General features: G+C 46.5%; 1 protein-coding gene across 3 annotated transcripts in view; it reads left to right on the plus strand.

Annotated features, from left to right (window-relative positions):
• GABRQ (gamma-aminobutyric acid type A receptor subunit theta) overlaps positions 1 to 10,256 on the plus strand; it is an 84,319-nt gene extending 74,063 nt beyond the window's left edge. For 2 of the 3 annotated variants that reach the window (XM_067549772.1, XM_067549773.1), the window contains 4 exons: positions 3,066 to 3,203; positions 4,962 to 5,114; positions 8,460 to 8,704; positions 9,273 to 10,256. In XM_067549772.1, coding sequence (XP_067405873.1) covers positions 3,066 to 3,203; positions 4,962 to 5,114; positions 8,460 to 8,704; positions 9,273 to 9,650 — 914 coding nt within the window. In that variant the 3' untranslated portion in view covers positions 9,651 to 10,256. Of the gene's footprint in view, positions 1 to 3,065; positions 3,204 to 4,961; positions 5,115 to 8,459; positions 8,717 to 9,272 lie in introns of all 3 variants that reach the window. The other variant, XM_067549771.1, reaches the window with a different exon arrangement.
• Positions 10,257 to 15,059: the final 4,803 nt, after the last annotated feature.

The raw sequence follows: 15,059 nt of genomic DNA on the forward strand, positions 1-15,059 counted from the left end.
GCCCCTCCTGACTGCTGTGCCAATATTCAAGAAAGGCAAGTGGGGTGACCTCTTTGTAACTATCCGCCAGATAGTCTGACATCCACCCTGGGCAAAGTAATGAAAAAGCTGATATGGGATTCAACCAATAAAGAATTAAAAATAGGACTAGAACTAATGCATGTCACATGGTTTCATGGAAAATAAGTCTTGTCAAACAAACCTGATTTCATTCTTTGAGCAGATTGCAAGTTTGGTTGTTAAAAGCAACTCTGTAGCTGTAATATACTTAGACTTTTGTAAGGCATTTGGCTTAGTACCATGTGACATTCTGATTTAAAAAAAAATAGCACTATGCAATGTCAATAGACAACACGTTAAATAAATAAAAACTGGCTAACTGACGGATCTCAAAAAGTAGTTGTCAATGGGTAATCATCACTGAATGAAAGGATTTCTAGTAGAGTTCCACAGGGATCAGTACTACGCCCAACACTATTCAACATTTTCGTCAATGATCTTGGAGGAAATAGAAAAACTACTGCTAAAATTTGTGGATGACACAGTGTGTCAGGATGGTAAATAATGAGAAGGACAAGGCAGTCATACAGAGCGATGTGGGTCGCTTGGTAAACTGGGCCCAACAAACAACATGCGTATTAATCCAGCCAAATGCATAGTTATGCATCTAAGAACAAGGAATGCAGGCCAGACCTACAGAAAGCAGTGACTCTGGAAAGGCTTGGACGGTCATAGTGGGAAAGCAACTGAATACCAGCTCCCAGTGCAACGCTGTGGCAAAAAGGGCTAATGTGATCTTTGGATATATGAACGGAGGATAGTGAGTGAGTAGGGAGGAAATTTTTTACCTCTACATGATATTGGTGAGACTGATACTAGAATACTGCATTTGTGTCTGGTATCCACTATTCAAGTGGAGAGGATGCAGAAAAGAGTCACAGAAATGATGTAGGAGCTCGAGAAAATGCCTTACAGAGAGATACTTAAAGAGCTTGATCTGTTTAGCTTAGAAGATTAAGAGCTGGCTTGATTATGGTATTATAAGTATCTTGACGAGGAGAAAATACTGGGAACTAAAGGCCTCTTTAACTTAATGGAGAAAGGCAGAACAAGAACCAATGTCCGGAAGCTGAAGCCAGACAAATTCAATTTAGAAAGTAAGCCCAGTTTTTTAACAGTGAGGATAATTAACCATTGGAAGACACTCTCAAGGGAAGTGGTGGATTCTCCATTTCTTGAGGTATTCAAATCAAAACTGGCTGCCTTTCTGGAAGAGATGCTTCAGTCAAACAAACACAAAGTCCTGGGCTTAATACAGGGGAAAACGGATGGAATTTAATGGCCTGTGATATATAGGATCTTGGACTAGATGATCTAATGGTCTGGTTTGGCTGCAAACACTATGACTCTATGTGGGCTTATGGCCTGACTCTGTCATTTAGTCAATGGCAGTTTTACACCCGCCCTGGGTGACAGACAGGATTTGCCCTGGCTCAGCTACAACTCAACTGTGGTGCAGATCTCCTCCTCCCTAAAGAGGAAATAATGGGTTCAACAGACACTCCTATTCCAACACACAAAAGCAAGAGGTCACCAGTGAGTTTGAATGGGCCAGATTCTCAGCAGGTGGAAATTGGATTTGCTCTAAAGAAATGAGTGGAGCTATGCCGATTTAACCAACTGTGGATGTGGTCCAGTGTTTGGGGATTTTTGGGGGGGATGTCTAAAGCAGAGTGACTCGCTGTTTATCTACAGGGCTGGTACAGAGACAGTGCAAGCTGTCCTGGCTCCATCATTTGCCTCAGCTCTGTTATGGAGGGACTGTGCTCCTCTAGGGCCTGAGAGATCTCCATGGTCCATTTAATTCTTGGCCTCTCTGTGGACGCTACCAATAATCGGTGCCTTGTTGTGATGGTGGCTATGTGTTGCGGACACCTTCCCACTTAGAGCCACCAATCTGTTCCACATGGACTTGCAAAATGCCTTGATGCTGCAAGTACTTGCACGCTGTGCAGGGCTGATGTGCTGTGTTATGTACAGAGGCTATTCACAAATGCACGTAAGGTTAAAGCACTGGGCGAAGCCTTCTGCAATGAGAAATAATTGCATATTTACTCTCAAGGGTGCAAGTTAAAAACAGGCCAGGCAAGGGTGTGTGATCGTTATGCCAATGAGCCACTTAGCTGCATGCTTCCCTTGTTGGCCTCACTCCTGCTGCTCGACAGCAGTAGTTTGGCAGCTGCTCTGCAGTGCTCTCATTAATTCCGGGATTGGGCTCCCCTGCACACCCAGTCCTGCTCAGCATTTGTTCCCTGGTGATTATACATGCAAATTTCCACATAGCTACTGTGCAGGACCAAACCCAAAGGGGGATTTGCTTTAGGTCATTACAGACCAGACTTGCATTTAAACCAGTTATGCTGAAGTGAAAGACTTCATTATTATCCCCCAGAGCCAGCCAGCCAGCCCCTCCCTCCCACTAAAGCTCTTCTAAATGGCTACTTAATAAAGGCATTCACCTCTCAAAGAGACTCCGTCAAGCTATTCCAGGCTCACATTTTGACCTGGGCGTTGACAGTCTGGAAAGGAAACGCCCAAATGTGGGGGGTTTTTTGGGGTTTTTTTGCTGCTGTTCATAATCCACCACCTTGTTGCTCTTATATTCTGTAAACAGGCACCATTTCCATGCTCCCTCCCCCCCCCCCCCAAAAAAACAAAAAAACAAAAAAAAACCATTGTGATCTCCCCCTGAGATAGTTCACCAAGGAAAAGCTGTGCATATTGTGCATTAAGCAGCCACATGACAGTCTTTAGGGGTCAGATCCTATCTTCAACTTCCACTTCTAAGTCTTCATAAGGAGTCTTGGCCATTTGTTCTTTTCTCCAGGTAGCTGTTCTACCAAGCTGGGCTAAGGAGCAAAGATGCCTCAAGAGAGGGGATATACCTGCTGTGCACTGATAAATGGACTCCATTTGGGTCCCATGGGATAAGTCTTCATGAAGACGGAGGTGCTGATTGCCAGGACTCATTAACTCTGAGTACACTGTGCTTCCTCACTCCACAGATGGCTACACAGTTGATGACATTGTGTTCTTCTGGCAAGGAAACGACTCGGCCGTTACGGGGATGGAGATGCTGGAGCTGCCCCAGTTCACCATCATTGAGCAGAGACTGGTCACCAGAGAAGTGGTCTTCACCACAGGTGGGGTTTAGTGCAAAGGGGCTTTGGGAACATATAAAGGATTCTCTTAGCAAAAGTCAATACAGCTGTTTCTCTAATTTAGATGTGGAAGCAGTTGCCTGGACTGTTTGAGGACCTGGGTTCTAATCTTGTAGATCCCCTTTGGAAAATTGGTCTTTCTTCCATTCCTATCAACCCTGCTTTTTCAGATCCCTGCCCTCAGACAGGAAGAGGTGAATGGTGTCATTTTTTACAGATACCCTCAAGATTGCCAGGCCAAAATGCTGACTTCCCTCAAACAGGGCCTTATTGGTAGTTTTACACCTTTACCACTCTTTCCATGTGATTCCAAGTGGCTCTTGAAGCTCCAATAAACATAATAATAATAAGAAGAACATTTCCATAAAAAGAGGCATGCAACCTATGAACAAGAAGCAAACCTGCCTGCATGTCACAGGGAAAGGAGCTGGCGAGACTGCACATCTGATAGTTTATTTGTTGCCAGCTGGAAAATTTGCTGTGATGGGATTTTGGTGACAGCTTTCTTTTTATCTAGTATGTGTCCACTGCAGAAAAACAAACCACAAACATTGGCTGTTAAGATCTTCTAAATTAAATGAGACCATTGCCAAGATCACCAGTTGGTATTATTACAGTATTGCCTAGAGGCTTCAACCATGCTAGGTGCCTCACTGAGCGTGGCACTGTGCAAACACATGGTGAGAGACAGTCTCTGCCCCCAAGAGCCTACAGTATAAGACCAACAAAGAGTGGGAGGGGAACAAAGGCAATGAGAGGTGAAGTGACTTATCCAAGGTTACACAAACAGGAGAGCTGAGAACAAAGCCTAGGTCTCTTTCTTCCCAGTCCAGTGCCCTAACCATGAAAACAGATTGCCTTCCCAGTTAAGTTGGCTGCCAGCCTTGAGGGTCCCTTTGTCCATAACACATCATCCCTTTTCCCGGCTGTTAAGATACTTGGTGAGGCAGGGTGACCACTTGGATTTTCAGCTCCATAGCAAAGGGGAGTGTTACAGAAAGGTGAGTTCTCACTACGGTCCTGTAATGTGATGAGCTTGCATAAGATGGAAGACATCTACAATTGCATATTATTATTAATACCATTAGTTTATTTAAGAGGTTAAGCAGGCAGTTGCAGTAAGTTTAAACAAATGACTACAGATTTGCACAGTTAGCTATTTGCATTTGCCCAATTTTCACACACCTTTATGGTAACTGCACAGGGAACATACAATTCTCAATGGCACGTGCATTTTGTGGAGGACTTTGCACATGAAACTGGGAGTTTTATCTGAGCAGTGAGGCTGACCAGGAAACTTGTGGTTGGGACAGGCCTGAGTTTTCCCAGCCTCACACACTGCTTTCAGGTATTTAGGAGTAGATTTTCTTTTTAAGAGTCAGAACATGGGGTCTAGCAGAGGAGATCCTCTGTCTTCTCCAGCTGCTTATGGGAGAATCTGTTCCCATTTAATGCTCAGAAAGCATAAGCTCCTTACCACTCATGGTGGTTAAAGATCCAAGGCAGTGGACCTAATTGACCAGGCTCCAAAGAGGCTCTTCCTGAAGATAAGTCTATGCCATCATTGGAGAGGCAGACTAGAGGGACTACCTCCCTTGCTCCCCACCAGCACTGCTTCTAAAGATGCAGAGAGATGAGTGATTACTCAGTTGATTCCCATTCCTGTTCCTGCCCCCTTATCACACCTGAGGCCCTAGTCCTTCTGCCAAATGACAGGTCCTTTTGATATCTTATTGGCAGGCTCTTATCTCCGCTTATCCCTGAGTTTCCGGATCAAGAGGAACATCGGTTATTTCATCCTCCAGACTTACATGCCTTCCATCCTCATCACCATCCTGTCCTGGGTCTCCTTCTGGATCAATTATGATGCCTCTGCTGCCCGGGTGGCACTGGGTAGGTCCCTTTTCACTCTACACTCAACAAGGGATTCCTTTGGGGAGGGCAGTGGGCTGGGATTGTTTGAAAAAGAAAAGGAGAACAAAGTGGTTAAAAGAGTGATAGATCACACCGCGGAATAAATACTCATTGTGCCTTTTGTTATCTCCCAAGAGAGTCTAAACTGAACATACCACAACACGATCTCATGAGATACAGTTCAAATGTGCAGAGCTCCAGGTGCACAGACCTCTGTGCTTGTGGTATCTGGGACACCACATCTGCAACTATTGGAGTGATCAGCTGCGTGCGATGTGGCAGTCAAACAGACATACAAACAAATGCATAGGTGACACACATAATCACTGGAATCAATGTCCTGTGAGGCAATCCATGAGGCGATCTCCACATAGAGGCCTGCTGGTCTTCTGCTTGAAAACATACTACGGGTGAAGTGGCACCTTCCACCACCCCTAATCAAGGGCAGTGCTTGGCTCTGCTGCCCCAAGCAGAGGTTGTAGGTGTTTTGAAAGTAGCGAGTCTCTGAATTACAGATCAGGGCTTGCTACTTTCTCACTGCTGGGCAGAAATAAACTCTGCTGGCTCTTTTCCTGGTGCACCTTACTTCCCACGCTAGGAGGGCTCAGCTGTGCTGGTCAGAACATTGCAGAGGATGGAGTTCAATCTTCATCCCCTGCCCACCCTGGCATGCCCAGTCCCTGCCTGTGTGCCCAGCTGCAGCTGCTCACTTTCTTTGCATGATCCAGCAATGCAGGTAACCAAACCTGTGCAAGGGAAGAAGGAGGACTCTTACGGAGCCCTTAGTGGAAGCTCGTACAGCGCGCATGTTCATGAAGCTGTTTTCAAAGCACCTGGAAGCTGCTTATTGTTTGAAGTCATTTCTTCAGATCGGTCAAAGAGACTTGTTGCCGGAGGACTGAGTCCATGGCTAATCTGAAGTTTCTCAATTCAGCTCTTGAGGAGTTACCCCAGTACATAAAAACACCTGAATATTTTTAGTGTATGAAAACCACCTGTTCTCGGTTCAAGTAGCACACAAAACAAGCCAAACAGACACCGACGGACTTTGCAAGATAAACTCACAATTTTTCTGAGAACAAAGCAATGGAATTTTCAGCTCAAAGAAGCATTTTTCCCCTTAGATAGATCTGTGGCTTAGGAGCCTGATTCCACTCCATTTAAATCAGTGGGTCCTTTGCCATGAACTTCAGTGGCATCAAATTAGACTCTAAAACAGGGGTTTAAATGAACAAGGCTCCCCTGACATAATCATGTTACCACTTAGATGGCATTACTTTCCCTCGGGGGGTGTGTGTGTTTGTGTGTGTGTGCGCATGTCTGTTGATTGACTGGTGGGTGGATAAAAGCGTTCGATAGGATAGGTGGAAGGATAGGCACTGTGAATGGATGGACAGACCGTAATAATGATGATGAATGAATGACTATGGGGGGAGAGGGAATGTATGCAGTGTTACAAATTCCCATGCTACTTTACAACCACAAATAAAGAAGTTTCCTGCCCTGAAGAGCTCACATTCTAAATAATACAAGACAAATCTGGGAGAACAAGTTTAGGGCCTCGATTTAGGAAAACAATTAAGCAGATGCTTAACATTAAGCACTTGCGTAAGGGTTGTTCTGAATAAGGAGGCTTTTGTGAATCAGAGCCTGAGTGAGGGAAGAGGTGAGGACATTTAATCAGGAGGAAGGAGGTGGAGTTGGTTGGAGAGGTGGGTTTGGAAGGAGGCGGTGAGGGTGATTGGTGCACTAGAATAGGGGCGTGCAGCAAGGTTCAAAGGAGAGAAGGATACAGAAGGAACAATAAGGTGAGGGAACTGAGATCAGTGCAAGGAGTGAAAGCAGGGCTAGAGGTTTTGCAGAGCAGAGATATAGGCTGGATCTTTCAGCTGAGGACAGGGTGCTTGAATTTGCTGGAGTAGAAGACATGGAGCCAATAGGGAGATGGTGTGGACAGAGCAATGGGAGAGGAAAAATGACTTCAGCAGTGGTGATTAGGCAGACTCGGGGGTGGGGAGCTGGCAGGCCAGGTGAAAGAAGGTTGCAGTAATAAAGGCAAGAGGTAACCAGTGCACAGACAAGAACTTTAGCAATGAGGAAAGGGTGGACTTGGGTGACACTGTTATATAGGGCAAAGCGAGAGACTGGATATGGGGGAATAGGAGAGAAAAGTGTCCAGTGTGACTGGGTTGGTGATAGGAAGGACAGTGAAATGGAGATAGAGAAAAGACAGTTATGAGGTTGGGGTGGCAGCTGGACGCTCAGGAGGAAACATCAGAAAGGGAGCTAAGGATCTGAGATCAGAGAAAGGGGCAGAGGTCGGGGATAGAGAGGCAGGCTCAGGGCTGAGAGCCACCGTTGCAGAGAATGTAGTTGAAACCACAGACACAGTTAAGGTCACAGAGAAAATGAGAATGAGAGAGCAGAGGACAGGATCGTAGGGATTGCCAACAGCCAGGAGAGGAGGTTGAAGATCATTAGAAGAGACACTGACAGAGTGATCAGCAAGGTACATGGAGAGCAGAGCCGTGAAAGCCAAGAGAGAAGAGAAAGCTAAGGGGGGTAGAGTGCTTCGCTGCTGCAAAGGCCTCAGACAGGGCAAGGAGAGCCTTTTAAACGTAGCTGTGAGAAGGCTGTCTGCGACCTTGTTCAAAGCAGACAGGAGAGTGGAGAGTGGGGAAGACAGAGTGGAAGAGGTGGAGGAAGGAACTGGATGAGAGGTAGTCAAAGCTGTGAGAATAAACAGGACGCTTCAGGGTTCTGGAGGCAGAGAGGGCAAGGAAGACAAGGCGGTTATTGGTCTGAGGGACGTTTACTTCAAGAGCAGTGGGACCAAACACGAGTGCGCTTGAAGGGGAGGGACTGAGCTGGGGAGGGTGAAAGGAAAGGGAGGGAATTAGTGAGGTAGCTGGCGAGGAAGGAGTGGAGTCAGGGGGCCAGGTAGAAGAAGGGAGACCTTAGAGTCAGAGAAGAGAGCATAGAGAGGAGAACCAGGGGGAGTTGATATAGAACCCCTTGGTAAAGCCCACAGTTTGTACCCTCCTCTTACTGCCCCCCTGGCTCCTGACCTCTTTCCTACAGTGACTCCTGTTGGCAGGTGGGGATCAGAACAGCTAGCATCTCTCTCTCAGCCATCCACTTATCCCTCTCTGCGGCCGCACCTGCTGGGAGAGAATGGCGCTGGAGTGTCCGGGAGCAATCTCCCTACTGCCAGGACTCCCCCTACCCCTTTCCCCACATTGCTCAGATGAAGGTGAGAGTGAGCAAGCGCCATGCTGTGAGGCACCCCATCTTGGTAACAGAGCACGCGCCCTCTCTTTGCAGGGGTCACCACGGTGCTCACGATGACCACCATCAACACGCATCTGCGGGAGACCCTCCCAAAGATCCCGTACGTCAAGGCCATCGACGTCTATCTCATGGGCTGCTTCGTCTTTGTGTTCCTGGCACTCCTGGAATACGCCTTTGTCAATTACATTTTCTTTGGGCGAGGCCCTCGCCAGCAGAAGAAGCAGAGTGAGCGGCTCAGCAAGGCTAACAATGAGCGGCACCGATATGAGGATAAGAGGGTGAGGGAGCAGGTTTGTCCCCTTCCTAGCTTCTAGCAGGAGAAGTCCAATTCTTCACGTTCATTCAGTCCAGGGGCACCCTGAAGGTGCAGTTCTCTTCTTGGTGATGGTTGAACCAATCCCCTTGTTCACTATTGACTAGGCTAAAGAATATACCCTCCACAAAGGGATGCCCACGAGGACCAAACACCCCTGAGGCTAGAGTGCTCATTCGGTCCTCACCCTCCACCCTGCCATTAGGTCCATTCTCTTCTGAGAGGATGAGGGTGTGTTACAGGTCTACCCAACGCCACCGGACTGGCACTTTGTCCCCCTCTTGTGGTGGAGCCGTGTACAGAGCTTTAAGAGTCTGACACTGCCTTTAAGATGATGGAGTTTATTCTTCAGCTACAGCAGTCACGTCCCTTGCTTTTAGATCTGAAGGCTCCAACGTTCAGTCTCCTTAGATGACCCAAGCAGGGCCCCTGTTGTTACGCAGCCCGTGGAGTGAGGCCAGGGATGAATCTGGCCCCCAGTGTGCTCTTCTCAGAGTATCACCCGCTGTCTTCCTCTCTCTTCCCCATTCCAGGTTGACCCCTATGGCAACATCCTCCTCAGCACCCTGGAGATGAACAACGAACTGCTGGCCACGGACATGATGAGCAGCGTCGGCGACTCTCGAAACTCTGTCATGTCCTTCGAAGGCTCAGGAATCCAGTTCCGCAAGCAGCTGGCCTCTCGGGATGGCTTTGGCCACCACCCCACCTTAGACCGCCATGTCCCGCTGACCCATCACGCTGCTGCTCGCAACCGTGCCAACTGCCGCCTCCGCCGGCGGTCCTCTAAGCTGAAGCTCAAAATCCCGGACCTGACGGATGTCAGCACCATTGACAAGTGGTCACGGATCATTTTTCCAATCACCTTTGGATTCTTCAACCTCATTTACTGGTTGTACTATGTAAATTGATGCCTGCGGCCTCCAGGAGCGATAGGGACAGACACTCAGACAATGACAACACAGGAGCGCTGTGGTCTTTTTGGTTTGGGTTTACTCTTTACTCTTATTATCATTTCCTCCTTTGGTTGTTGGGTTTATTCTCAGCTTACTCTTCTCTTTTCAGCACATTAGAAACACGGAGCATGGGGCGGGGAGTCGGGGATGGGTCTCAGGTTTCAGGAGGGTTGGCCTCGTCTCGATTTCGGTTTTGTTCCGAAGAACGTCACCATTGTAAAAAAAAAAAAAAAAATCAAACAAAAAACCCAAAATCAAAAACACAGAAAAGTTTTTAAAAAGAAGAAAAAAAAAAAGATGTAATGAAAGTGAGGGAATAAGCTATCTTTGAATGTGCTCACTAATGCGCTGCCCACACTTCCATTTTGCCACTGAAGTCTCATCTTTTTTTTTTCTTCTTGATATTATTTTTTTAATCTTTCACCCACTTTCACTTTTAGCTCCTTCTCATTTATTCCCATCTGGATTCACTGAGACTGGGGAGTTTCATTCTCACACTGCATGACCTTTCTTTTCTTTCTCTCTCTGTCTCTTGCTTACAGGTGTAAAATAATCTTTTAAACAAACAAACAAAAAGAATATTTATTTTGGATCAGTTGGGGGAGGACATGGGGAATTACTTGGGGGTGGGGAGGGGGAGATCTAGGGAGGGGGGGTGGGGCGGGAGGGTGCATATCAAAAACAAAGGCACATTTGCAAGTTGCCTTTTTCCACCTTCAGGACTTTGCAAGCTGTTTTTTCCGGTGTGAGCATGTGAGCGTGTGTGTGTGTGTGCGCGCGCGCGCGTGCATGTTTTCGGGGGGGAAGGGAGGGGGGTTTTGTAATGTTTTTTGTAGGAGGAGGACACAGGTCATGTTTAACCGGCAGTGTTTCTGGAGGAATAGCAGGGTTTCGTGTGCGTATTACAACTTCAGGAAATGATGGGGAAGGGTTCCCAGCCTGGGATGGTCACGCAGTGAGGTACTGTAAACCACACAAATATATACTCACTAAGATGGTGGGGGGCGGCTAAGCGTGGCCAAGAAACATGCGCCGCTGTCTGGAGTCAGCATCTGATCTACTGTTGACTAAGCTTGAGTCAGCCCTGTAATGAGAGGCACAGAGATGGGTGTTCCTAACATGTCCCACCTTCCATCCGGGTGTGCTGAGTTTTGGGAGAGAACGAATCTTAGGAGTCTAAAACCTCAGCCTTTTCCTCCTCCGCCTGCTCTCTGTGCACAACCTTCTGGACCCCAGGCCCCTAGATGACTTCAGACCACTTCCATGTGGTTTTTGAGTTTCTAGACTTCTGGGTGGAGGGTAGTAGCTAGCCCCTTTCCTAAAAGCATTAGAAGCAAGGAGTGGGCCAACACACACTTCTTAAGCCAGGCCTTGTTGCATACCCATTAACGCAGCTAGCGCATAGGAGGGAATGCGGCACCTCCTTTCCTGCAGCAGGTGTAACTAACTAAATGTCAGAGTTCTGCTGAGCTAGGGCAGGGAAGGCTGTGGTCTCTGAAGACTGGGTAGGCAGGAGGTTAAAATGGAAACACTGCTCCTTTTGGTGCTCGTGGAAGTCCTAGGTTCACAGCGACCTCCAACCATTAGCATCTGTTAATGGTACATGAAAGTAACTTGGCCTGGGATGTTAAAGCCAGCGTTTCCCAAAGCAGCCAGTGATTTCCAGTACCTCCATTTTTGGCTCCCAGAATCACAGGCCACTTTGGAAAATGTTGGCCTCGGCTATTTCCCGTACAATTGCATGCCAATAAAAGCCATGAAAAAAATAAATTCACAAGTGCAAAACTTCAACGCTAGGATCATTCTCCAGCATGCCTGCCATACATGGAGCAGTCATGGAGAACCTTCTTCTTATACATTGGAGGTGATATAGGCACACGTTGCTGTTAGTGGAAATGTCCTGTTTATTGTCTCTCTAGCATTCTCTTCCTTTCTCCTGCTCCATCCTTGGTTCCCATTGGCTAGGAAAGCTAAGAGCTTCTGAGACCAGTAGATGCTCCATATCCCCAATGCCACATGCACCTATTGTATATTGATTTAGTTACTAATTTATGTCTGTACAGTGCTTTGAAAATGTAAAGCATGATCGACCTGATCTGGCACCACTGAAGGCAAGGAGAATTTGCCATTGACATGGGTGCATGCAGGATCTGGTCCCATATGAGTAATAAGTATTGTTATTTTTATATGAGCAACGTGTCTTAGACATTTTCTACTAATAGGATCCTAGGCATACCAATAGAGGATCCATCCATCTCAGCTGTCACCAATGTATCTCTCTTGCACTATTACATTTGCACATGCACACATACCTTGCCTCCGCAATTCTTAATTTGTGCTCATGTTTCCAACTATGCTGCAAAACAAGATCCATGCTTAATTCATGTCAAAGAACAATGCAGTAGTAAGCGGGTTTCCCCATCCCTGTTGCATTTGTAGTGCAGATGGGAGTTTAGTGCAACCACTTTCCCATAGGGCAGAGCATGAGAGAAGGGTCTGGGGTATGAATGAAGCATGAGCAAAGCATTAGAATTGCACAGGTGAGCCGTGTCCATATGGTAAGTGTGGGGTTACACTAATGTGGCAGGCAAGAAAGTAAGTCACATTTTATACTAAGTTTTCATTTATTTATGGTTTAAAAAGGGTTAAAAGCATTTAATAGTAATATAGCATGTTCCTGACATGAGTGGTACGTGTTATAGATAGTTACGAGCACATCAGAAGATATTATAGGCGGTTTTAAGCTATGGTTATATGCTACCTATTGATGTGCTGGATTTTTGTAAATGTCTATAACAATTGATTGGCCATTTATTAAACCATCCAATTCCTGCTTATTAATCCTGTATAAATGGATCCTTAATATGAAGTGTGACCAAAATAAATAAAAGGCAGCTACAGCACAGGAAGCCTTCAAATAGTAGATAAGGAACAAAGGAAAAGGGCCAAGTTATAGAGGAGATGATGCTGTGGAGTACTATTCAGAAGCTAAGTTTATTAGCTCTGCAGGGATGGGAAAAGCATCATTGGCTGGCAGAGCCCAGGCCTCAGGGACTAGCTATTTTGATTGATCAGCCAATTCTGATGCCCAGCAATGGTAGACACTTGGCTACACGTGGAGGATGGAACTACTACCTAGCTTATTTGCCATCTGGGCATTGATCCCCAAAATGACTGGGGCCTCTACCAGCTATTGACTGATTCCAAGCCCCATATTTACTATCCAGGGCCTTTTGCTGCTGGAGCGTGAACGCCAACTCCTGTATTTACTATTCGAGGCTTCAATCAGGGATTGAACCCAGAGTGCCATTGTTTCATTCAGAGACGCCAGCAGTCAGGGGTTAAGCCATGGTCACTGGTGATGCAGCCATCTGAGTGTTTGATCCAGCCTCCTTTGTTACTGGCTGGGGTCTCTGTCTGCTGGGTTCTCTTTCTTACCAGGAGTTGTCCTAGTTTTCTTTCTTGGAATGTTTCTGACCTGTCGTTATTAGGTCAGGTTTGCTTCATAGAGTCTTAGTCTTAGTATTTCTAGACATCCGGACTTCTTGGTTCTACACTATAATCTTGCCAAAGAGTGTGTGGTCAGGGCTTTTCACACTGTCCTGGGACTGCCTCATAATTTCTGGTGACAGGATAGACTGTTGGGGAACAAAAGAGCCCTGTAAGTCAACTGAGAATTAGAGCTCTCTCTTTTTATATTGGATGGGGGAGGGGTATAAATGCCTGAGGACCCTCCAAACAACGCCTTCTGGGGTAAAAGATGTACCTCCACTCTTTCCACTCACAGCTGTTTAGCAAAGGAGATGAATCACTGTGCTACTATAGGGGAATGGTGATTCCAGAAAGATATTTCAAAGGCAGCTGTACATAGGGGGAAAAGCCTTAAATCTGTGTACAACGCGCTTACGATTCACAGGTTTGAAGCTCCCATAAAAGCGCAGGAAAAGGGCGATCTGTGCCTATAGAAAAGTAAACGTGAGGCAAGTTCCGTTGGCAATATGGTGGGAAAGCAACACTAACTTTTCATGGCTGCTACCCCAATCCCGTCTCTGCTGTCTTGGGCTCAGCAGCAGACAAATCTTGCCACTCATACAAATTCAACAGCTGCTGTTTCTTCAGTGGTCCATAACTCATTTTCCCCTGGCTCTCTTTTTGCTACTCTTTTCCTGAAAAGATTGTCAGTTTTCCCCCTCTATAGTGCTTGTTTTCAATGCTGTTGGCTCTTATGGCAATACACACTGCCATGGATCACACCCATGCTGTCACCATTCATGTCGCAATTTCAGGGTGTCTGCACTGGTATTCCTCTCCACGGCGCATCAAGGGTGTCCACTTTAGGCTTCAGGCTCCCAGCCTTCACCTCTCCTGGGCACTGTCTTACTCCCTCCTGACTGGGGGTTTTAAGGTTGCACAATCCCTAATTTATACTGTGATATTCCCAGTAAACCATCTGTCAGCACTTGCATTTTGCCTTCTCTCTGGGGGTGATGAGCAGGGCCTGGCTCACAGTCATGAGTTACCACTCAGCTCCATTTAAGCAAGCACATTTATTTTTATGGTGAAAGCATTATGAGAAAACACATTAGAAACAATAAAAGAATCCACACACATGCTAAAAAGCTTCTCAGAGATCACCCAAACTCCAACCTAAGGCTCTGGTGGATCCTAGTCCTTCAGAACCCACAAATGGGTTTTCCACGTGGTTACAAGTTCATCCATCTTAGATCCACCACAAAGGCCCTGAGTCAGTTTAAACTCAGGCTATTTACCCAAAAGTCCTGAACTAGTATTTGTAAGCCTCCCCCAGAGGTGGTACCTCTGTGGAGTAGGGTGGTCAGTCTGGTTGATTTGCCTTAATATCAACTCCCACTCTTTTTTAGTTCCCGGAGGAGCTGTAGTAGCATTCCCCCAGGGAGTAGAACACAAACATACATAAACCATTCATTTGAAACATTGGACCCCAAAGATACTGCATGGGGTTGCAATATCTGTCACAGCTGCAGCTGTCCATTTTGTTTTTGTGAAATTAGGACAGTGGGAGAGAAAGGAACAGACCTTACTCCTCTTTAACAAAGCTTCTTGCTTTACCTCCAATGTTGCCTCTTTGCTACAGTGATGAAGATGATCCAGGCCCCTAGATGGGGCAGTTTAATCTTAGATCGGGACAGGACTGCTCTCCGCTGCATTATGTGTCTGGCGACGATTTCCTGGCATATCCAGGAGAGAAGCCCCATGTTGCATGTGGTCACCTAAAGGAAAGAAAAGACAAGTGCTTGTCCTTCCCCAGAAAGTCCAAGAGGGGGAAGAGGAGGAGGAAAAGAAGAGAAATAGAATTGGAAATTCTCTCAGGATAAACCTGGCCGA

Source organism: Emydura macquarii, unplaced genomic scaffold (genome assembly GCF_026122565.2).
Source record: "Emydura macquarii macquarii isolate MOO-44397 ecotype Brisbane River unplaced genomic scaffold, CSIRO-AGI_Emac_v2 contig_1253, whole genome shotgun sequence".
Taxonomy (NCBI): Eukaryota; Metazoa; Chordata; order Testudines; family Chelidae; genus Emydura; species Emydura macquarii.